At 33.4% G+C, this 25,854-nt stretch overlaps 1 protein-coding gene across 2 annotated transcripts; it reads right to left on the bottom strand.

Moving 5' to 3' along the window:
* Window positions 1–269: 269 nt before the first annotated feature.
* Window positions 270–25,851, bottom strand: man1b1a (mannosidase, alpha, class 1B, member 1a). 2 transcript variants are annotated; one of them, XM_051093548.1, is made up of 14 exons: window positions 25,522–25,851; window positions 15,272–15,400; window positions 14,528–14,636; window positions 14,171–14,355; window positions 12,047–12,183; window positions 11,337–11,446; window positions 11,019–11,210; window positions 8,664–8,812; window positions 8,301–8,489; window positions 7,981–8,171; window positions 5,383–5,503; window positions 3,191–3,385; window positions 2,743–2,874; window positions 270–1,440 (listed from the first exon to the last, which is right to left on the bottom strand). In XM_051093548.1, exons 2-14 carry the CDS (start codon window positions 15,371–15,373, stop codon window positions 1,234–1,236), a joined length of 2,019 nt encoding a protein of 672 aa, XP_050949505.1. In that variant the 5' UTR covers window positions 15,374–15,400; window positions 25,522–25,851; the 3' UTR covers window positions 270–1,233. The 2 variants fall into 2 exon arrangements, with proteins under 2 accessions (XP_050949505.1, XP_050949506.1); XM_051093549.1 differs by lacking the exons at window positions 15,272–15,400; window positions 25,522–25,851 and having other exon boundaries at window positions 14,467–14,595.
* Between the last annotated feature and the right edge of the window lie 3 nt (window positions 25,852–25,854).

The raw sequence follows: 25,854 nt of genomic DNA, 5'->3' as shown, positions 1-25,854 counted from the left end.
ATAATAAACCCAAACTCAGAACAGTATGCAGAGATGTGTTTGTGAATTCACAATAGCATTGCTTTATTATGATTTTTAAATGGAGGAATTGTGACAGCCCTAATTTAGAATTGACCAGGAAGAAAGTAATTCAGGTTTGGGTTAAGTAAATGATGATGTTTTCATTATTGTTGAGTAAATGATTCATTTAATGTCTACAATCATCTCACATACTGAAACAGATGGCAGCTTGCGAATATAGATTACCAAATCACTCTAAAACGACAAGGGAAATTTTGTAGCTTTAATATCATAAGTGATCTTGACTGTCGATCAGACAGTTGATCCTTCAAGTGATGTTTTCAATGTTTTTTTTGTAGTTTTGTTGTGAGTAAATGAACACATACTGTACACACATCTAATCGCAGTTCAGCTAAATGTAGCATCACAGCATCCAGTGCCGCACAACAGGTCCAAAATTTGTAAATAATAACGTAAATCTACACAGCGCAGCAATTCAAGCAGGGCTTTGGGCGGCATCCACTACATCAAAATCATTAGCGTTCACTGAAGTACGCACACTAAAGTCAACATAAATAACAGAAAAATACACAATCCCAGAGGGTTCCCGAATAAATCTCAAGATGATGATCAGTGAAGTACTCGATACGTTCCCTAATGCATCCTGTCTCGCACAAAAGGGAAACATTTAGAAATCGACACAGAGTCCTTTTGTAACAGCCTGCAAAAATAAAGGCGAGCCACTCACATCGAGAGCATCCATCTGTACACATAGAAAGAACAGTGTTAACAAAAAAAGAAGCCTTCATTTTACAAAGTGCTTGGCGTTTTTCACAGTGTGTGATTTCAGCAGTCTGCCGTGTGATTTACGGCGCTTTGACGCTAATGTTTCCGTCCCAAATATGGAAGATGGAACATCTAAACGTTGCGACAGCTGAATGGGCTTGTCCAACATGCAAGAGTGTCAAACTCTGTAGTCGTCCCATGATCACAAGGGTAAATAAAGTCTTGTAAAGTATAAATGAGCAAAACCGCCACCAAATCTGTTCTCCTGGGTGAATAAAGATTCTCAACACATTTGAAGAAACCTCAAGTGCACTCAGTGCATCACTCTCCACCTCAGTTCAGAGCACAAACATTCTGAGGGGTTACTTCATTGTGGAAGCCTGCATCATTTCCGGGTGAAGCCTACATTGTTGCAATTGAGGATTAGCATAATTCTGGCCTCCATCCTCATGAGGTGGAGGGCCATATGGGCAGCGGATGGGCTTCGGTGTTGAACACGTATTTATCCAGACTGATCAGCTCATTGTCGTCAGAGAACAGGAGGAAGAGATACTTCAGCGTTTCGCCCAGGAAGAAACTCTCCATCTTATCTCTGGGCGCAGGGTTCAAGGGGTCACGGACGTTACCTATGGAGGTGTAGCCCCCACTGGGGACCTGGGACAGGAACCGAATAAGAGGTCAAGTTTGTGTTCATTAGGCATTGAAATGCTTCTGAGTGAGACCAACAAGCCAGTTATTGGCATTCTATGGCTGATTACAGACAAGTGGATTAATATTAAAATTCTAAATTATTTTGTCTAAAAAAACAACAACTAAAAAGCTACAAGTAAATTTAGGCATCAAAATATTATAATGTACAATATGATAAAATAGATAATTTTGACATTTGTCCAAGGTTATATTTAACACATACAAAATATCTAACATTTAAACATCTAAAAAATAAAATATAAATATTAAATGATAAACTCTGAGAATGAGAAATATTATATGTAATTTTTACAAAATAAAAAAAAATTGAATGAATTAAAAAGAAATTACAAAAGCACATAAAATTACTAAAACGTACATTAAAATTACAAAGGAAAACTGAACATATAAAAATAAAAGCTAATTCAAAATTTCAATAAATACTATAATGGCTATAAAAAACAATTACAATAAAAATAAAATACATTTAAAATATATATTTTTTATAAATATATTTTTCTCTCAAGCATTAATTTTTGTCTCAGATTTTTGAACCCCTATGGTATTTAAAAAAAGAAAATAAATAAATAAAATGTAAAAATGACAAAATTACATAAGCACATAAAATGACTAAATCTTCAACTAAAATTAAAATGAAAACTGAACATATAAAAATACAAGCTAATTGAAAATTATATTCAATAAATACTATAATGGAATATAAATAATAATAAAATAATAATAAATAAAATACATTTTATTACTAAAACTTAACTAAAATTCAAATGAAAACTGAAAAAAATAAAAGCTAATTCAAAATTTAATTAAGTATTATTATAATGGAATATACATAATACTAAAATAACAATTACAATAAAAAATAAGGTACAACTATTTGAAAATCTGGAATCTGAGGGTGCAAAAAAAAAAAAATCAAAATATTGAGAAAATCGCCTTTAAAATTGTCCAAATGAAGTTCTTAGCAATGCACACTACTAACCAAATAAATTACGTTTTGATTTACAAAATATCTTTACTTAATATCCTAATGATTTTTGGCATAAAAGAAAATTTGATCATTTTGACCCATACAATGTGTTTTTGGTTATTGCTACAAATATAGTCGTGCTGCTTAAGACTGGTTTTGTGGTCCAGGGTCACATACCGTGTATATATTTTATATATATATATATATATATATATATATAAACACACACACACACACACACACACACCATGGTATTATATTTTGTAGTTCTCACTCACTCTGGTGTACTTGTTGAAACTTTGCAGTATGTCCCAGCCCCAGTCCCTGTATTTGCTGTCCTTGGTGAATCTGTACATGTAGAACAGACTCTCAACGGTCTCAGGTCTCAGCAAGTTGTGTCTGTCTGCAGGCTGCACACACATATTGACAGAAAAAAAATCTGTTAGTGTAAAAGGGCACAAACTATTTTGAAAGTCATCCTCATCAGTGCTGAGCGCAGAAATACATCTGTTTTTCAGAACACATAAACACAAAGGCCTTGATTGGACAGCCAGAACAAAGTTTATGCACTATTTGTGGGCTTATTACCATTTTATTTCTAGACAAAGGAGAGAAAATGAATGATGGCTCCATTCCAAAACCTGCATCAGCAATTTAAGGCCACAGCTTCAACCGCCCAGGGAGTTTATTGTCAGAAATGAGTGGTGACTGTACAGGTTAATGTACCTTCACATCGATGTCCCGTCCGTTGTTAGACTGCAGGTTAAAATGAGCGATCTCTGGGCTCAGGCCTGTCTCCATCTGTGCGTACATCTGATGGCACGTCTCCACCAACTGCACAGCCAGGTCCATGTGATCAGCGGGCAGGCCGTTGTGAGCACCGAGAGCCAGTGTGCCAGGCAGAAAACACACCAAATGATCCTGGATCAGACAGAGATAGTGTTGTACTAAAATCTGTAAAGCCAACTGCATCTTAAACAATACACAATATTTTTTTCCTCTCACTTATGATAAGTCATAACAACCCATGTTGGTAGGTTTATGTATATCACAGCCACTGAACTAGCCAATATTTTTAATCAAAGAAGACGCATACACGTATCTTTAGCAAAGCATCACAGTGAGCAGACACATATGAGGTGTTTTTTGGAGGTTATAGTACATTAAAGAATAATCATGTGACTTACGTATGCCAAGTAAGCTCTAAATGCGAAAAAAACAGTTTTCATTGTAGTTTTGCAAAATATTTCTTTTTCAAATTCCCTGAAAAACCACCTCAAGCGAGCGGAAAAACTTTTTTGCGATATATGGGAGCTTTTGCGAGCTTGACGTGTTTCCGTTCGGCGTATTTTCAATTCGCAATTCAATTAATTTGAAGGGTAATGGAAACACAGCTACTGACACACTTCACTCGGCAGTGCATTTGCTGGCAATCCTGCCAAAATAAAAGCTTGCTGATTTTAGGTTGGAAAATGTTGAAAATTCATATAAAAATAAACAATAAAATGTAAATAGTAGCATTGTATAAGTGTACTATAAAATATTAGTATTTTTATTTGATACGCATTCTTTTATTTTAAATATAATAGTATTATTGCACTTTATTCATTATTTTATTTTAGAATTTAACTAAAAGTGCAATAATGCTATTATTACTATTATTAATAATTAAATATTTTTTAAAGTTATATTTAGTGTGTCACACTATGTGCAGGTGCTCTCATAAGTAAAAAAAAAAAAAAATAATACAAAAAGAATATATATATATATATATATATATATATATATATATATATATATATATATATAAAATGAGAGTTTTAAAAGACATCAGGCTTATATTTCTCATATAGGTATATTTCTCATTAATCTGTGTTATCGCATTGCATTATATACACAATTAAAAAGCTTTGATGATAAAACTAAGAATTAAACATCTTACTAAGACTTTTATTATTGGTAGATATAGAGTATATATATATATTTTACAATATGTAAATAGTCTGCAATGCTATTACAAAGATCTTATTGTTTTACATTAAGTGTTATCAGAATTTTATCTTACGTTTTTGACCATATGTGACCCTGGACCACAAAACCAGTCATAAGGGTCATTTTTTTAAAATTGAGATTTATACATCATATAAATGCTAATAAATAGGCTTTCCACTGATGTATAGTTTGTTAGGATACGACAATATTTGGCCGAGATCTGGAATCTGAGGGTGCAAAAGAATCAAAATATTGAGAAAATCGCCTTCAAAGTTGTCCAAAGGAAGTTCTTAGCAATGTATATTACTAATCAAAAACTAAGTTTTGATATATTTATGGTAGAAAATTTACAAAATATCTTTATAGAACATGATCTTTACTTAATATCATTAAGTAATATCGATAATTTTGAACCATACAATGTATTGGCTGTTGCTACAAAAATACCCCTGCTACTTACGGTCACAAATATCAGCAACTTGCACATTTGTGCTCAGCTTTGGTCTCTGAATAAAAAGATTTTTTTTCCTTCTTCAGTGTGAGCTCTATATTTTCTTCTATTATTATGCTATAGGAGCTATGTATCAAATATGAAAAAAAGGAAAAAAAGCTGTTTCACATACACAGATTTAGGATTTGTAATAAGATTTAAGACTGGAGATTAAATGAACAGATGCTAAATATATTCACAAGCCAACTATATAAAGAATAAACCACCCTCATGTTGTTATTTTATCACTGTGGAGTATTAAAAAATAATTTTTTTGCCATTTCGAATTTTGTGTTCCATAGAAAAAAAAATGCATGCAAGTTTGGAACAACATAAGCATGAGCAAATAACAGAATTTTCTTTTTTTTTTTTTTCAGTGAACAATTCCTTAAAGAATAACACTTGGCAGCAGAAATGTGGAGAAGTTATGACTCACCATTTTGGGATTGAGGCGTCCGTTGGACAGCTCGCCAACAAAGGTCAGTTTACCAGGAGACGTCTGTCTCAACAGATTCTTTTTGACACCTTCTATAGCCTGAAGATAGTCTTCCAGCAGTCTGGAAACATATAGATGCATTACACTCTGCGTTTGAAGTGATTAAGTTTGCCCTCTAGAGGCAAACTAAGCTATTGCATTTTAATTGTTCATTGAGAGCATCCCAGAATTCAGTTGTTCCTCATGTGATGTATCAAATTAAACATATAGAAAACAAGAGCTGCGATTCAGCCCCATTAAGGTCTTAGTGAGATTACACAGACAAGATACAGAGGTCATTTAAATGAACCACCTTTCATATCAATGAGTAGCAAATCCATCACCGATCTGCTCTTGGGTGGATTTGATATTCCAGACCAGAAACATTTATCAAACCTCATTAAGTGTTCATGTCTACTGAACCCCAGTGTGCACCTTTTTACTGAATTATTAAAAACTGAACCCTATGAAAAAAACACTATCAGCGAAGAGCAAGCGTATGTGATGTCAACACAGCGGGAGACTAACGAGACTCAGGTGTGAGCAGAAGCACTGATGTGAATGACAATGACTCGTCAAGCTCAACAGAGACAGAACTGCACCGGCGGAGAGAACAGGGAGACGGAATAGCATCCTGTCAAATGCCGAAAATGGCTGATGTCGCATTTCGCCAAGAGCGAAGACACCTTGGCACCGTCCCTAATGGTGGATATGTGCAAAACGTGCCTGTGACAGTTGTTGTCATGATGCTGCGGTCTTGCAGGGGCTTTTTCACCCATTTACTGTCAGTCAGACAACACAACTTAAGTTCAGCAGGTTAGAAAAGTAATAGCACACCTCTTCTCAAAAAAGCCACACCATTTGAGGTATCACTGGTGGTTCGTGAGCCGATACAAAAAGCTGATAATTCATTTCATGTTATGATTGATAGATAAGTGGTTGGTATTACAATTCAAGACTATTTTGTCTAAAAATAAAAAAGAAAAAAATTTAAATGTGATTTTAGGCATCATAATATTACAATAAATAGCGTAAAACAGTACAAAAAAAATAGTATAAAAGTATAATGGCATGAAAAATGGCTATTCGTTGTTTAAATTTGCTAAAGACTGGATTGTTAATAAATTATTTGCTGAGTTAAACGATAGCAAAAGTAATCTAAATGTAAAAATAGAGAAAATAAAATAAGCATGCAGAAGTCAACATCCAATATTGTCCAATACCTTTCCAATATCAACTGGTATTGATCAGTATAATGCATAAATAAATAATGCACTATATATATATATATATATATATATAAAAATATATAAATTAACGGAAAGGAGCATTAAATTAAATATCAGCTGACAGTAATAAGCTGACAGTTTTAAATTAATAATTAATTAAAATAAATAAATGAATAAATACATTTTTTTATTATTATGAGTGATTAATTTCCTTATAAGCGTTAGATTAATGCAGGTAAATTACATGTAAAAAAAAAAAAAAGGAAAAGAAACATTCAATTAAATATCAGTTAACAGTAATAAATAAATAAATAAATAATTAAATAATTAAAATGAATAAATCAACACCCCAAAATAAATAAATAAATAAATAAATATATAATGCACTATATATATATATATATATATATATATATATTATTTTTTTAATGAGTGGTTAATTTCCTAATTAATTAATTACAATAATAAATTCAACTAAATAAATTAACCCCAAAAAATAAAATAAAAAATAAATAAATACATACATACATAAATACACAAAACTCTATTAATGCTCATCCCTACTTAAAGAGTATGACTAATAGTGACGTTGGAAATTCAGTTCAAATTATTGCATTAGTATTAGTATTAGTAATACGTTGAGCAACACTGGACCAACCAATAGTGTGAGTTTGAGACGGGGAATATCTCTTTGATCATCCAATGGCTGACACTGAAAGGCTCGTTTGAAAACAGGCTTTATTTTGTGACTGTTTGATGTTCCTAGATGTGCACAAATTATACACTTTAACTTTATTCTAATTCACAAGAGGTTTTTAAGTGCTAGAGTGCAGACGGTGACATTCAAACAGAAGCACCTGCACTTGAAATCCAAAATATAAATTAAGACTCTTAAAACGAATTCCACCAAGAAATGACGAAGACATCAGAATGAAATGATCTAATAGTCAACGCACTGAAGTCACCTCCAGGTTTTTCGAGAGCAATACAAAAGCCCTGTACCTTCATCACTGTCAAGGCTAAGTAGCATGTCTGCGGTTTTCAAAGAGCAGTGCTTATGTAACGATTAAACCGTGTTCAGAGTTCAGAGCTCTTTTTATTTTCTTTCCTGGTGCAATTCGTCCTATCAGTGACTGACAATGTGAATCAATCATATCAGCCCATCTGTGACCAGAATCATAACCTCAGTACATTAGGCTCAGCGAGCATCGCCAATTCCCTGGAACCCATTAGCTAAAAGCACCAGTGGGCTATTGACACTCGGTCTAAGCGCTGAATTTATGAACCGTCAGCCAAAGCTGCATTTGTATCTGCTGTTAGTGTAACTCACTCAGTCTCTTTCTTGCCGCCTTGTAGCCACTGTTTGAGCAGGTACTCGTAGTAGCTGTCCGCACGGGCCCCCAGCGTAAAGGCGCCTCGACGTGTGAATTTCCCACTGTTTGTGTTGATGAACATGGGTACCAGACCGTCACGCTTTCCTTCCAGTCGGTGGACCTGTTTGGTCACCTCCTCCACTGCATTCTAAAAACAGAGGGTGAAAAATAAATAAAATAAAATAAAACACAGACAAAGCTTTTTAGATTTGTGAAAGTGAAGAAATAAAATGAAATAAATTTAAATAAAAAATGAAAAATTTTAATAAAAAATTACCTGGTACTGCGGGTCCTGTGTGAGTCGGCTGAGCTCTCTGAACTCCAGCTGAATGCTGGTCACCTCTGCGACTGTGCTGTCTGTGGTCCAGCGTGGAGGGTGAGCGGTTCCTTTACCAATGTTCACGTCAGAGTATGGGATTTTAGATGGGGTTTTGAAGGCAGGCATTAATCTGAACCCAATGTCTTTCTGCAAAAACAGACACAAAACATGTGTTGAGTTTATCTGTGGTGCATTAAAATAGTTGCATCACATGACTTAGCTGTGTGAGCCAAAAGCTGGAAACCTTTAAAGCTATACTTTGCATTTGCGCAAACAAAAATGAATGTTAATGGAGATGGTAGTATGGTATGAAGTACGTACAGCTTTATCCAGGAAGAGGGTGTCTCCGGTTAGGTGGTATGTGCTCAGAAGGCCCCCCAATATACGGATGGTACTTTCAAAAAGATTCACATCCACATTCTTGGAAAAGGATAATTCTGTCTCAACCCACTTCCTGGCCTCTGCAAACTCTATTATAGAAAGAATTACAGAGAGAGAGAGAGAGAGAGAGAGAGAGAGAGGGGGAGGGGGTTAAGGCAAAAAGAGGGACATAAAGAGAAAATATTATTTTTCCATTATTATTTGTTTTTATTGCTTAATATATATTTTCTTCATGGGTGCTTCTTCAGATATGGACACTTTTGGCTCTTCTGGCTTCTCAAAATGACAAAAAAATTAATTACAATAAAATTATTTAACTTGATTTTTCTTGGTTTCCTTGCTTTTAATGTCTTGTATTTATTTATTTATTTTTTTTTTATATTTTTATAATGTTTAAGGGTGGATTTTCCTATTTTAAGATTGCAAGACAAAAGTAAAGTTAATTAAAAAATACAAAATCCATAGATAAAAGCCATCTGAAAGAGAGGGGGAAAAATTCCATTAATGAGTGACTCATTTCCTTGTGAATGTTAGAAAGGAGGCAAATCAAATGTAAAATAAAGGAAAATAGCATTAAATTAAATATTGACTGACAGTAATAAATACATTAAATTAATAAAAAAATCTATCTATCTATCTATCTATCTATCTATCTATCTATCTATCTATCTATATAGCATTTAATTAAATATTGACTGACAGCAATAAATAAATAAATACATATATATCATATATATCATATAACTTACAGTAATAAATAAATAAATAAATTTATTAATTAATATATGTATTAATTATGAGTGATGCATTTTCTTGTGAATGTTAGAAAGCATGCAAATTAAATGTAAAATAAAGGAAAATAGCATTAAATGAAATACTAACAGTAATTTGAAAACCAGTCAGTATCTGGTGTGACCATTATTTGTCTCACGCAGTGCAACACATGTCCTTCGCATGGAGTTTATCAGGTTTTTGGTTGTGGCCTGTGGAATGTTGGTCCACTCCTCTTCAATGGCTGTGCGAAGTTGCTGGATATTGGCAGGAACTGGAACACGCTGTCGCATACACCGATCCAGAGCATCCCAAACGTGCTCAATGGCATGTCCGGTGAGTATGCTGGCCATGCAAGAACTGGAATGTTTTCAGCTTCCAGGAATTGTGTACAGATCCTTGCAACATTGGGCCGCGCATTATCATGCTGGAACATGAGGTGATGGTCATGGATGAATAGCACAACAATGGGCCTCAGGATCTCATCACGGTATCTCTGTGCATTCAAAATGCCATCAATAAAATGCACGCCTGCCCATACCATAACCCCACTGCCACCATGGGCCACTCAATCCACAACGTTAACATCAGCAAACCGCTCCCCCACACGACACCATACACACTGTCTACCATCTGCCTTGTACAGTGAAAACCGGGATTCAAGAGAACACCTCTCCAAAGTGCCAGACGCCATTGAATGTGAGCATTTGCCCACTCAATTCGGTTACAACAATGAACTGCAGTCAGGTCAAGACCCCGATGAGGACGATGAGCATACAGATGAGCTTCCCTGAGACAGTTTCTGACAGTTTGCGCAGAAATTCTTTGGTTATGCAAACCGACAGTTGCAGCAGCTGTCTGGGTGGCTGGTCTCAGACAATCTTGGAGGTGAAGATGCTGGATGTGGAGGTCCTGGGCTGGTGGGGTTATACGTGGTATGAGGTTGTGAGGCCGGTTGGATGTACTGCCAAATTCTCTGAAATGCCTTTGGAGATGGCTTATGGTAGAGAAATGAATATTCAATTCGCGGGCAACAGCTCTGGTGGACATTCCTGCAGTCAGCATGCCAATTGCACGCTCCCTCAAAACTTGTGACATCTGTGGCATTGTGCTGTGTGATAAAACTGCACATTTTAGAGTGGTCTTTTATTGTGGCCAGCCTAAGACACACCTGTGCAATAATCATGCTGTCTAATCAGCATCTTGATATGCCACACCTGTGAGGTGGATGGATTATCTCGGCAAAGGAGAAGTGCACACTAACTCAGATTTAGACAGATTTGTGAACAATATTTGAGAGAAATAGGCCTTTTGTATACATAGAAAATGTCTTAGATCTTTGAGTTCAGCTCATGAAAAATGGGGGACAAATGAAAAGTGTTACATTTATAATTTTGGTCAGAGTATATATATATAGCATTACACTAAATTAATATATATATTAATTATGAGAGATTAATTTAATTGTAAATGTTAGAAAGAGCAGGCAGACTGGCAGACAGAAGCTGCGATTATAAGACTCACCGTCTTTCAGTCCCAGAATCCACATGGTGTCCAGCGCATCTATGAGAGTGAGGCCCAGACCGAACCACTCTCCGTGAGTCTTAGATATGGGCTTTAGTTCATCGTGACCCCACGCAAAGGCCTTGTATCCCTTCCATGCGTGTCTGAAGGCCTCCCGCACCGCCTCCGCACGATCCACGGCCTTCACTGTGACTGGGTACAACAAATAAACCACAGAAAGCCATTAAGATGATCACATATCTGTGACGGTTGGTCTCAAACTTCGGCACGTAATCCTGCACAGACAAATACCTCAAATTAGGGGATGAATTCTGATACCTGGTTTTAAGTCGGCAGCTTCCTCGGCATCGGCCACGGTTCCTTCTTTTCCATGCGCGGTGGACTGAAGCTCCGTCCCCTGCTCCGCCTCGATCATCGTCCCACGCCAGCTAGGAATCCAAAAACGGGTATTAACTGTGACAGCAGTTTATCTAAGACCCATCCCAGAGATTCAAGACCCGTAATAGCACCGTTTACTCCTTCACGCCTCACGATTACAACCGCAATTACACATGAGCGGGAGGTGGAGTCCTGCAACAGGACACAGCTGGAGGAAATGAAGGCTCATCACAACTCACTTCAAAACCGTTGTGTTACCAGCTCAACTGTTAATAAACTCTTCCCTAGGGCTCTAGCACTGCACAGGAGTGTTTATCTTCAGCTCCTGTTGTGTATTTCTCTGAGAGTTCATCCTAAAATAAAAATTATGTTATTATTTATTCAACTTTTTGAGGAATACAAATTATATGTTGATATGTTCGACATGCTTTCTATCACTGTAAGAAGCTTTCAATGTGTGAGTGAGGATAATAGCAATAAGTACCAATAAAATTCATAATTACTGTCTGAGTTTTAATATCTCTAATTATTCTAAAGGTTAAATACTAGGCCAACAACAAAGAAATGTCAATGTCTAATCCTAGGCAAATTATCATTATCAAAACGCTCATTTAAAATGGCCTCATTACTTGATTGTAATTAGACCAAACCTAATGACTGTTTTTGCTTCTTTCCCTCCATCTTCTTCTCTCTTGACCATGGCTTCTTCTCCATCTTTAACCTGCCAGTCTGACACATTCCCACGCTTCTGTAGGGCTGGAGGACCACGTTTGCTAGGGGGCTTTCTCTGCAGATTCAAACCACCCAACGAAAAGACAAGAGTAGATTAGGAAAGTAGTATCTTGTAAAAGAAGGTAAATTAATGTGCTTCGATCAGCATGGTTATGGTTTAATATAATATTAAAATATATTATTATTAACATAATATTTGTTTCCATTTATTTATTTTAACACTGTTATTTTGAATCTAGAAAACTAGCAAATTTTGGTATCTTTTTAAAAATATTTGTAACATTTTTCTGAATTTATAAACAATAAAATATTGTAGCTTTTTAAGAATACTTGAATTTAAATTAATATAATAATGCTAATATAAAACATATATATTTTTTTATTTTTATAGTTTTGCTTTAAATTTAAAAACAACCACAATTTTTAACACTTATTTTGAATTGATAAATACTAGCAAAGTTTGGTATCTTTTTAATTATTTCTGTTGCTATTATTAATATTGATTTTTTTTTTGTAATGCTTTTATTTTGTATTTACAAACATTCGTAACTTCTTGTATTTTTTAAAATGACTAAAAATTATATATTTTCATTATTATTATTATTATTATTATTATTATTTAATAATAATTTCCGAATTTAGAAACAATTAATTTTGTTAAATATTAAATAATATTTATTTACTTTAATAGTTACGCTTAAATTGGGAAACAATCACAATTTTTTATCTTTAACACTTTTGTTTTGAATTTAAGGATATTAGCTATTTTGGTATCTTTTTATTATTATTAATTCAATTTTTTTTTGTAATGATTTTATTTCGTATTTACAAATGAATGTCCCATTGTATCTTTTTTAATTACTAAATATTACACATTTTCATTGTTATTATTAATATAAAATAACTGTTAATTATTTTATTCTGAATTTAGAAACAACTGTTTTTAAAATAATAAATATAATAAATAATATGTATTTATTTTATTGGTTTTGCTTCAAATTTAAAAATAATCACTTTTTTTTTTATCTTTTTAAACATTTTTATTTTGAATTTAGAAATACTAGCAAATTTTGGTATCTTTTATTATTTTATTATTATTACTAATATTAATAAATTTTTAGTTGTAATGCTTTTATTTTGTCTTTACAAACAATCATAATTTTTGGCATCTTTTTAAATGACTTTATATTATACCTTTTTATTGTTATTATTAATATTAAATTTTTAATTATGTTATTCTGAAACTAGAAACAATTGTAATTAAAAAATGTAGCTTTTTAAAATTATTAATAAAATAATACTAATATAAATTATATATACTTTAATGGTTTTGTTTTCAATTTTAACAATTAATTTAACTTTTATTTTGAATTTAGAAATGCAAGAAAATTTGGTATATTTTAATTATTTTTTATTACTATTAACATTAATTCATTAATTAATTTATTTATGATGCTTTAATTTAGTATTTAGAAATATCTGTTCCTTTTTGGTATTTTTTTAAATGATTTACTATTAAAATTTTAAAGCCTTCATAATACATAAATTCAAAACACATTATTGTAATTTTGTAGCTTTTTTAAATGATGAATACAAAAATAATCATATAAATAATATTTAATTGTTTTGTTTTAAACATAAACAATTACAATGTTTATCTTAACACGTATTTTGAATTTACAAATGCTAGCATATTTTTATATCTTTTTTATTGTTTTTTACTATTAACATTCATTCATTAATTTATTTATAATGCTTTAATTTTGTATTTAGAAATAATTGTTTCGTTTTGATATCTTTTTAAATTATTTACTATTAATATTAAATGATTTGGCAATTCACAAGGTTTTGTAATTTTTATATCATTCAAATTGTTAACATAATAATACAAATTTTAACAAATATTTACTTATTAAAATTAAAAGTATTGTATTTTACAGTACCACTCTGGTTTAAGGTTTAAGCTGGTCTTTAAGCCATAAAAAGCTTTGCAAACGAGTAATCGAGCATATCCGTAATATCTGACAAGTTTTCCTACTAACCATAGCTGGAGGTTTGGGAAGTAATGGAATGCTTGGTCTTTGAGTCTCCGGCATCACTTCTGGTGGGACATCCTGGACCCCTGGCACAACTGGCGGCAGCTTTGGGACGAGGCCAGGAGGAATGGGCCTAAGACCTCGATTATCCAATTCAACCCAGTCCTCCTTCAACGATCTATCAGAGAGTCCTGGCCAATAAACAGATGGAAAAACATCCCACGTGAATTATTAACAGCAAACGGCATGATGTTTAACAAAAAGTCTACCCCAGCAGCTAATATAAAAGCCACAGGTTGTACCTTTTTCTGTTTTCACCTTTCATATCATGTGAAATGTCACTAAAGGGGCTATGTGAAGTACCTCTCCACTGCTCCGTCAGACTGGGGTAGGAAAGAATCCCACAGATGAACAGGAAGGCCAGCAGGAAAAGAATCAGACTGTGCTGAAGCCGAGACAGCTGCTTCCATTTCTGCCAAAGCAAACACAAACAATTTAAGGACAATCGGAGGAAAGTGCTGCAATTTTAAATTTGATGACTTGATGTGGCAATTACAACGACTGCCAAACATATTGCTATAAAAATACAGTTACAGAGAAACAAAAATATGATTTATCCCTCACTCACAAAAAGTTCTCTCTCTATATAGTTTAATCAACCCAACTAATTTAATCGACGAACACCTCAGATAACAGAAGACATTAAAGGGATAGTTAAATCACAAGTTTTTTTTTTTAATTAAACTACTATTTTTTATGCCAAATGAGCGTTTCAGCTAAGCAGGGAGTGCGTGTCTGCTTTTTGGAGATAATCGAGTATATACAAATTAGCAGACTAATTAAATCAGGGAAAAAAACAAGGGTTTTGACACCTGTGGTTTCCTAAAACTGAACACGGGCGACTACAGTGCCAGCATTTTGCTCTCAGAATATTAAATAGATGTCAAGACGCCTCGCAGACAGGAAAATGGCACTCATTTACACAAACAAAGAAGCAAAAGCCATCTGCCTTCAAACAGCACCACTAATGAACAAAATATACATAACACTCCATATTTCTGTCTTGCAAAACAAGGCATTTTAAGAAGAAAATATCCAGGCACTAACCCTCCAGCAGGACTGTCTCCGGTGCTTCCCGTTGGTGTAGCTGCGGCTGTGTTGGTCTCCCAGCGTCAGAGAGACAAAGTCCTTCCTCTGTGGTGAGTACATCTCTAACACAGCCACCACTCAAAGACACTGGATCAAATAGGTGAGAGAGAGAGAGAGAAAAAAAAGAGTGACACAGATATCAAGTGATTTTCCCACAAAGCACTATTCGTAACATGATATCTGTTGCTACAGAGATGCTGATCTTTGCAGGTCCCTGAGGAGAATCGACGTGTAAAATACAGATCTGTTCACGAGATTAATTACAACAGGACTAAATCTGGAGTGCATCGAGGCGGGGAGAGGCATACTGGCATCCATCTGATCTGAGAAGCAAACCATGGGACAGGGCTGTTCACCTTATTGTCCCCGGGCCATGAGAGCCATGTAAGAGGGGATTAGGAACATTAGCCTAAGTCCATCTGGTTTCTATCATACCAACCTGAGCTTATTGGATGGAATAGATTTAAAGACACTGGCCTGCCAAGATGACACACAAGGTTGAATGCTGGTTGTTCCAAATGCAAATTACAAGTAAAATATCTGTGTGCGATGAACTACAAGCTCTGTTTTGAGACAAGGTTCCCACGCCTTTGAACCATTTCCATGACTTTTCCTGTTGTTTTTGAATACTGGATATGAAATGTTCATTTTAAAATTAAGATTGATTAGCTAATGAATCACTGTGACCCTGGACCACAAAACCAGTCATAAGGGTCAGTTTTTTAAAATTGAGATTTATACATAACTTAGCTTTCCATTGATGTATGGTTTGTTAAGATGGGACAAAATTTGACTGGAATACAACTATTTGAAAATCTGGAATCTGAGGGTGCAATAAAATCAAAACATTGAGAAAACGCCTTTAAAGTTGTCCAAATGAAGTTCTTGGCAATGCATATTACCAAGAATTAAGTTTTGATATATTTTAACAATTAACAATTACAATTAACAATTACCCCATCAAGTTCTGCCAGAAATCTTGGTGTTATCTTTGATGACCAGCTGACTTTCAAAGACCACATTGCTAAAACTGCTCGATCTTGCAGGTTTGCACTGCACAACATCAGAAAGATCAGGCCCTTTCTAACAGAGCAGGCCACACAACTTCTTGTCCAGGCCCTGGTCATCTCCATGCTGGACTACTGCAATGCCCTTCTAGCCGGTCTTCCCTCATGCACAATCAAACCTCTACAAATGATTCAGAATGCAGCAGCACGACTGGTCTTCAACGAGCCCAAAAGGGCCCATGTCACACCTCTCTTTATCACCCTGCACTGGCTCCCAATTGCAGCTCGCATCAAATTCAAGACACTGATGCTTGCATATAGAACTACCACAGGCTCAGCGCCCGCCTACCTCCACTCACTGCTACCAATCTACACTCCCTCCAGAACTCTGAGATCCGCCAGTGAGTGACGCCTCATTGTACCATCACAAAGAGGCACAAAATCACTTTCCAGAACATTTTCTTACACCGTTCCTGGCTGGTGGAATGATATTCCCACCGCTATCCGGAATGCCAACTCCCTAACAACTTTCATGCGACTGCTGAAAACCCATCTCTTTCGACACTACTTGACTTAAAAAAAAAAAAAAAAAAAAAAATTATATATTTTTTAATTTTATATTATATATATATATATATATATATATATATATATATATATATATATATATATATATATATTTTTTTTTTTTTTTTTTTTTCTACTCCTTTCCCTTTCTAGCTTGTACTTATTTGAACAATGCCTGTTATATGGTAATTTGAGCACTTCGTAGGTCGTTTTGCCTCTTTAGGACAAATTGCTTGATGTATTCCCCACCTGTAAGTCGCTTTGGATAAAAGCGTCTGCTAAATGAATAAATGCAAATGTAAATATATTTTTGGAAATCTACAAAATATTTACTGATTTTTGGCATAAAAGAAAAATCGACAACTTTGACGCATACAGTGTATTGTTGGCTATTGCTACGAATATACCCGTCAACTGATTCACTAAAAAGTAACAACTCAAAAGAGCCCACAAATCACATTAGCCTACTATGGCTTTCCAGCAAGTTTTATACTACACAATAATCATTTATATTCAAAGAAAACTTTCAGAATACAACGGAGAGATTAATGGATGAAACCTTCTATGATTGCTCTACTTTATTAAAAGCATAAATTTGATTTAAACAATAGCTCTACTCGATATTCTCATATGCAATTCATAGGGGACATATTATATTAGCCCTACAGCTACAGCATTGAATTCTATTTAAACCTATAACATTTTACATTTGCCTATTTTGTCTCACAGTTCTCGCAAATGCAAGTTTGTATCTCGTATTTCGGATTTTATAACTCGATTTAACTCAACAGTAGTGAGTTTGTCAATTTTGAGGGAAAAAAAGACAGAAGTGTGGGATATAAACTCATGATTTTGAGCATGTGGAGAAAAGAGAGAATGACGAGTTGATTTTTCTTACCAGAGTTGTGAGACATAATCTCGGAATTGCGAGAATAAAGTCAGAATTTTGAAATATAAACTATATTAACATAAATATTTCATAGCTTCCATAAACTGCTACTTGAAAACTGGCATTTTCTGCCACCAGATAGGTTCCGCCCACAAAAAACATCTTCGCTGTTTGCAAACACACAAATTCGTCTATAGCAACGTTGCGCTTCGGGCATTCCGAGTTCGAGTCCCGGCTCGTAAACCTTTCCTGGTTCCGCTCCCCCCTCTCTCCCTCCCACAGCGCTTCCTGTCAACTAACTGTCCCATCCAGTGTTGCCAACTCCACGGTTTTCCAGCAGAATTGGGCTACTTTAATACTGTTGCCGCGGGTTGTTTTTCATGTCCACGGGTTGAAGCGACCCCAATAACGTGATGTTTAGCGCCTGGAATGCTAATTTTTCCAGGGGAACCCCACCAATAAATGTGTATTTTACCCCCCAGAATGAGATTTTTTTGAGAGAACAGCCCTCAAACAGGACTGGGCTACTTTTGGGCGAGTTTTGAGTAGCAGGTTTTGGGTGGGTTTTGTAGTGGAAACCTGGCAACCCTGGTCCTATCCTAATAAAGGCAACAAATTGTTGAATAAAGTTATTTTTGTTTTCAAAAAGTATTCCAGTAGCTTCATAAAATCATGGATGAACCACTGATGTCACATGGACTATTTTAACGATGTCCTTACTACCTTTCTGGACCTCAAACGTGGTAGTTGCGTTACTGTCTATGCAGAGTCAGAAAGCTCTCGGATTTCATCAAAAATATTTCAATTTGTGTCCTGAAGAAGGTCTTACGAGTTTGGAACGACATGAGGGTGAGTAATTAATGACAGAATTTTCATATCCCTTTAAATAAACGTCTTTACGATATACTTTCTAATTGTACTTATGGCTTCTTTTTTTTTTTTTTTTTAATTATTGAAGTGACATACATAGACACATACATTACAGAAAAAACAACAAACTACAACCAGACAAACAGTAACACCAATCACAAAAAAGGATTACTTCAAAAGCAAAAATAAATACATGAATACACAATATTTCCACAGCTAATATATAGGGGGGAAAAATAATATAAATAATAAATAAAATTATAATAAAAATAATAACAGTAAGAATAATAGTAATATTATTAATGTGCGGATAGGTTATTGGAGGCAGTAGGGTTATTGGTACTAATAATTAAACAGTGAATAATGGATTGAGGAGGAAAACACAAACAAAACAAAACAAAACAAAACAAAAAACAAAAATAGAAAAAACATTTCTCCTTTAAATAATAATAAAAAAAAAGTAATGGCAATGATATTATTAATATGTTATTGCAGTCAAATTTGTATAGAATTTTTTTTAAATATAACTTATTTAGCACTTGTTACATTAAACATGCTAAGTGCTGTCATTACCTATGTATATAAAGTTCAACTGCTATTTAGTTATTCAAGTTAATTATATTTATTAACTTATTCATTTACTCCTTAATTTATTTATTTATTAATTCATTCCTTTGATACTGTTGTCGATTACTGTGTCATCCTCTGTAAAAAAAAAAAATATATATATATATATAAAAAAAAAAAAAAAAATAATAATAATAATAATAATAATAGTAATAAATAGACGAATAATAAAAAAAAAAATCAAGAGGATGTAACAGACAAAATAAATAAATAAATAAATATAAGCAAATAATTTTAGAGGATCTGAAATGTGAACAATGTTGAATAAAGAGAAAAGATGAGGAAGAAAAAGCGAGACATGGAGAGAAAAAAAAAAATGGGAGGAAAGGAAGGTATTAGGGGACTATTGGTTTCAAACTGATAGTGGAAACAGATGGTGGAATATATCATGAACCCGTTTCTTCATTTCGTAGGTCATTGGCAGGCCCCTTCTACATCATTAGTGCACGACCTAGCTGCGGTCTCGCCTTAATTGTCGACTCTACTATGTGAAGTTCATGGCTAGTAATGCTGAAGTCAATGCTTCCACAGATTTTCTACTCGCAACCATACTGTTTTTATTTGCCAGACCTGTTGGCGGTTCAATGTTGTAAAAACATTTTGCTCTCTTCGAGGCGAGAGGCAGTACTTGAAAAAAAAGATAGAACCAGAAAGAGAGAGAGAAAAAGAAAAGCCATGGAGACAGAGGAAGAGAAAAAAAAATAAAAATAAAAAAATAAAGGAGAGAAACTATATCTTGGGAAGAAAAAAGGAGGGAGGGGAGAAAAGAGAAAAAACAAATACAACAAAAACTAACATAAAAAAAGAGGAATAAATCACAGTATGCCCCAGGAATGAATGAATAAATAAATATTAATTAGTTTAAACAAATTGAATGATAAGAGTAGTAATAACAGTAATAGTAATAATAATACTAATAATAACAATAATAACAACACTAAGTAATAGCGACAGTGCGTACATGAATATACACACATCCATACATATACAGATGTAGGGCAAACGGTGCCATAATTTGAAAGTAGAAGATAGGAAACTTATGAACGTATAGGTAAATAAATACTAATTATATTATATTATATTATATTATATTATACTAAAAAGTAACCATACTAAATTAGTAACCATAATATTAATATTTATAGTATTCCAGTATGATATATTGCAGATGTTTCACTGTAAATAATTCTTATTATTACCACAATTCTTCCATATAGTGTGAATTTATTGTGGAGCATTAATTCACCAATCAGGGTAGCTCTATATTTAAAAAAGAGGCAATGGAACTAAATAGTTGTTTAAATTCAGATATCTTATGTTTTTCTGTGGCTATCTGTCTTTCATGATTAATGTAATCTCGTAATAATTGTTGCCATTGTGTAACAGATACTGTGTTTTTATTTTTCCAGTTGATTAAAATTGTTTTCTTGGCAATAACTAGAGACAGAAGGATAGGGGCAATGTAGTCCGGTGTGGGTTTAATTTGTGAGTGGTCACCTAAAAGACACAGTAATGGGGTTAGAGGGATTTCACATTTAAAGTAAACAGATAGTTTAGCTGTAACGTCTTTCCAAAATGAGGTAATTGATGGACAGGACCAAAGTGCATGGAGATAATGATCTGAAATATTAAGTGTACAGTGAACGCATTTGTCGGAGTCAGCCATACCCATTTTAAACCTTTTGTATTGCGTCAAATGAATTCTAAATAATATTTTATATTGGATTAATTGTATTTTGGTATTTCTACTCACGCTGAATGTATTCATACAAATTTGTCTCCAAAAATTACTGTCTGTAATTATGTTTAGGTCCTTTTCCCATTGCCTGATTGGAATTGAATATATAGCGTCTGAAGATATTAGTAAGGTGTATAGTTTAGTTAATAATTGCTTTGAAGTACTAATCTTAATTATTTTTCTAATAAGAGCTGGTGGTTCGTTGAAGTTGTTGCCAATTTTAGCTTTTATGGAATTTTTACTTTGTAAATAAGAAAGAAATTGATCTTTACCTAGATTGTATTTCTGCATCAGTGTTGAAAATTTGACAAGTTTACTGTCTATAACAAGGTGATGTAAATGTGTGATTCCTATATTTTTCCATTTTTTGTTAATGATCGGAGCCTTATTAATGGTAAAATCAGGATTATGCCATATGGGAGATAGGAGGTGTGGTTTGGAGTTATTTTATTTACATTCCACCATGCATGTAAAGTAGTTTGAACTACTGTATTGTTGTATAAAGTGTGTTGTTTAATTGTGTCAGTAATAAAAGGCAGATCATGTAATGAAATATTTTTGCATTCTGACTGTTGTAACTGTAACCATGGATTATGGGAGTAATTGCCATTCATCCATTTACAAATATATTGTAGTTGTGCTGCAAGATAGTAAAAATAAAAATTAGGTGCACCTAAACCTCCCATACCTTTACTTTTCTGTATAGTGTTAATGCTTATTTTAGGATTCTTATTTTTCCAGTAGAATTTATTTATCTTACTGTTAGGTCAGGGTCACTGAATCTGACAAATAAAGCATGATCAGGTATGATCAGATATTGGTATATTTATGGATACAGTAGGGTCTGACAGATTACATTTAAAGCTACTAAAATGTTACCCCTCTTTATTTAATACATGTGACTATAATGCTTAATAAAGTGACTTGTGTCATGTGGCAGCTCCTCTTATTTATCTAATTTAAACAAAAGTTGTTTGATCTGTACCCACCATTAATTGGCTTAATCATTTACAAAAAGCAAGAACTATTAAGCTTGTTTTCATATGAGCTTTTTGTTATTCATATCACAATCTGCACTTTATAAAAAATATGTAAAAATATGGTAATATGTGAAGGTATTATGTGGCATCAAGAGAAAAAGCAGAACTGAAATTAAAACATTTATATGCCTTTTTTGTGGCCTACAGGATTTCCCCCCTGATTTTCTTGTACAAATTCAATGTGAAAAATGCAGATTGACAAGAAATTCCTTAACATGCATGTATCTTGTTACTGCTCACCCACACTGCTAAACCTCTCAAATTGTATGTATTTTATCAAAATTTAATTAGTATTTAATTGTGAAAAATAAATTAATAAATAATCCATAAAAGTCATGTGGGACAGGGAACATTTAACATGTATATAATTACATATATATATACATATACATATATATATATATATATATATATATATATATATATATATATATATATATATATATACATATATATTATATGAGGAATACTCTAGAAGGAGTACAACAAAACAAAAAAAACCCTCATGAGTCAATCTCAGTAAAATATTATTTTAATGGTTACAAATTCTTAGTAATATGCAAATCTAAATGTAAAATAAAAATAGTATGATAAAGAAGTCATGAAAACATGTTTTTACTTTACTGTAACTCAATAACAAAATACTGTAACAAAATAAGTTAAGCAATTCTTAACTTTTTAAAATAGGTTAAGCTCATGTTTTTAAATCAGTTTAATGAAATTTAAGTTGAAAATTACCTATACAGCTGACCGTACTTACAGTGGAGAAATGTCAACAGAGGTGCAATAACAAACCTTCTGAATGAGAACCTAAAAAGCATCACAAAAATTTGTGAGTTTTATTTTTTTTTCTTTCTGGTAATGATATCTGTACTGTCTAATTATTGGTGACTGCTACTCAAAAGACATCAAGAATAAACCAACTGAAAAACGAGCAATCTTTACATCACTTGAGGTGGACAGGAACGAGTTTGAAGAACATAGACTGATAGTCTTACAGTAAAAATGGGTAATATTGTGGTATAAATATAATTTTGACCTGTCAGACCATACTGTGTCAATATGTCAGATGGAGCTCAATATCACACTTTGTTAAACATTTATAGTTAGTGAGAGAGTGGTTTTTGATATGAATCTTGTTAGATTCAGTGACCCTTGCCAATTACACTCATAAGCATTTGTAAGGAACAAACTGTAGATCTCTGACATTATAGGGTAACTACAGGAACTAGTAATAAGAATAAAAATAAGATATACATTTATCAGATAATCGGAATATGTTATAGCTTATAAGTTTATATAGTGCTAAAACATCTCAAGTGAAAAAACATTCTTAGTAGTAGCAGACAACAACTATTTTTAAAATTAAATGGATACAAAACTATGTTCGTTCAAAAGATAAATTATGGTATTATATTCCTAATATTATGTTTGAAAAAGTAGGTGGTATTGATTTTCTCCTTAATTGTAACTTTAATATTAGCAAGCTTCCCATAAAACTTTCCAATTTTCACAGACAGGCATTGTTATCATGGATGATGATATACAAACACAATTTTTCCCCTCACAAGTGCTTAATTTGGAATAATAAATACATTACACACCAAAATAAATCTCTTTTTTTAGTTAATTGGTTTAGAAAAAATGTTTGGTTGGTTTCACAACTGTTGAATTCTAATGGTCACGTGTTTACCTATGTAGAGTTCTTAAAAAAATTTTCATTTCATATACCTGTAAAGGAGTATGTGATGGTAATTAATGCCATTCCCTCAGAACTTAGGAAATTATTAGTAAATGATATAGATGAAAAAACAAATGTTGATTTCTGTCTTAAATTGAAAGGTATAAATATAAAAGAAAAAAAAAAAAATGTAATAATAATTATCTTAGAAAGATTTGCCAAATTTCTAGTGTTCCTTTAGCCATTGGTTTTTGGAGATCACAATTTCAAGATGTCAATTGGAAAGAAACCTTTAAGATCTCTAGACGTTTTTGTATTACTAATAAAATTAGAGAGGTATCATTCAAGATAGCTCATCGTATTTATCCTGTAAAACCAGTTTTGTAAAGACATTGACTTAAAGTGCGTTTTCTGTAAAAAGGAAAATGAGAGTATTGTCCATTTATTTTATGATTGTATTTATACAAAGCTGTTTTGGTGTGATTTGGGTTTTTTTGTTAAACAAAGTATTAATATTGAATTGCAACTCAAAGAAAAGGATATTTCATTTTTTTATGAGTATACTGCTGACTTCAAAATTTGGTATATTGTGAATTTACTCATTATATATGGAAAGTTTTTTATTCATAAATGTAAATGGGCAGTGAAAAAACCTAATTTTACTCATTTTAAAATAGAAATTGGTCACCACCTGTGTACATTAAAAGAAACAAAAAATAGCAAAGCAAAAAAAATGGTAAATTACTTTAAAGCCTTAAATATATTTTTTTCTTGAATAATTTATAACTATTTGTACTTGATTATGGATATGTGATGTTACTGCTTTCCTTATTTTAATTTTATATTGTTTCCCTTTTTTTTTTTTTAATTTGTTTAATGTTGTATTTTTTAGGTTATGTATTATGTAATTTCCCTTGTATGTTTTTTTTGTTCTAAAAACTGCAATAAAAAAAAAAGTAGCAGACAACAGCAGCAGCATTAATGTTTTCATTTCTTTCCTATATAAACATTTAGTTGCCGGTGACAGTATCTAGATTGTCCAGTTTTATTTAGTCTTAAGACATGAAACATCTTTTACAGCACCGCTCGTCTCCTCTGACGCAGATCATTCGGCTTCAGCGTCTGATCTATAGCGTGCGCGCTCCCGCGCGAACATTTGCTGAACAGCGACCCCTAGTCACACTTTTCGATACGTCACCGATTTCGGCACAACACCGGTATTTTTTTTGTGGCTGAGGCATGATGTTACGTCCAAAAAAGTAACGTTCGAGGTTTTAAATGCTCTCCACAGTTGCCGTGAGTCCGCTGTATTTTATTTAAACGAATATGGATTGAGATGAAGAAGAAGAAGAAAAAAAAGTTTATCTCTTATATAACTTTTTGGATTGTTCGGATGTTTACAACGCCGATTCCGACGCCGCCATCTTGGATCACGTCCGCAATCACGCGAGAATCACGATCAGAGCGCCATCTCCAACTACTTATGGCTTATGGCTTCTAAATCTAATTCTAAATATTGTTTTTATTAATATCACCATCAGAGACGTAAAGTCACATTAGAAAATATTTGAATATATGGTGCTGGACCAGTACTTGCTATTTCTATCTTACATTGGCCAATACACAGCTATGCTGCAAATGCTTTTGCAATACAAATATAACGTTTGTAAGACCAATAAAGCACAGTAACATGAAATAAACAGAAAGAGAACAATGCATTCATTCTGTATCCACTGCTTAACCCTTCAGGTAAGGGAGTAACTGGCCTCCAAACGCATCCTCGTTTTACCTTTCTCTGGACAACTTGCTGCTCCTGGTTAGGAGGAGGATCTATATGCATGAAGAGGAGGAGGAGGAGGTCACAGCCAATGCATCCCATCCACTGTGCGAGTAGTAAAAGTGTACACTCAGTGTGTAGGTGACAGCAGGAGTGGCTATCAGATCTCTATCTCTCCTCCATCACGCTTCTCTCTTATAAAACGCGCATTTAGACCGACACACAGTCTGTTCGTAATGTGTCAATCTGTAGAGAAATACGCATGACCGCTGTTAATAGGTAAACAGCTGTGTGCAGGGAAATGTTTATGCGACAGTTCATTACTGTATCACGTGATCCTCACGC

Source organism: Labeo rohita, chromosome 21 (genome assembly GCF_022985175.1).
Source record: "Labeo rohita strain BAU-BD-2019 chromosome 21, IGBB_LRoh.1.0, whole genome shotgun sequence".
Lineage (NCBI taxonomy): Eukaryota > Metazoa > Chordata > Actinopteri > Cypriniformes > Cyprinidae > Labeo > Labeo rohita.
The sequence above is the reverse complement of the archived record's forward strand: the minus strand, read 5'-3'. Positions and strand labels throughout refer to the sequence as shown.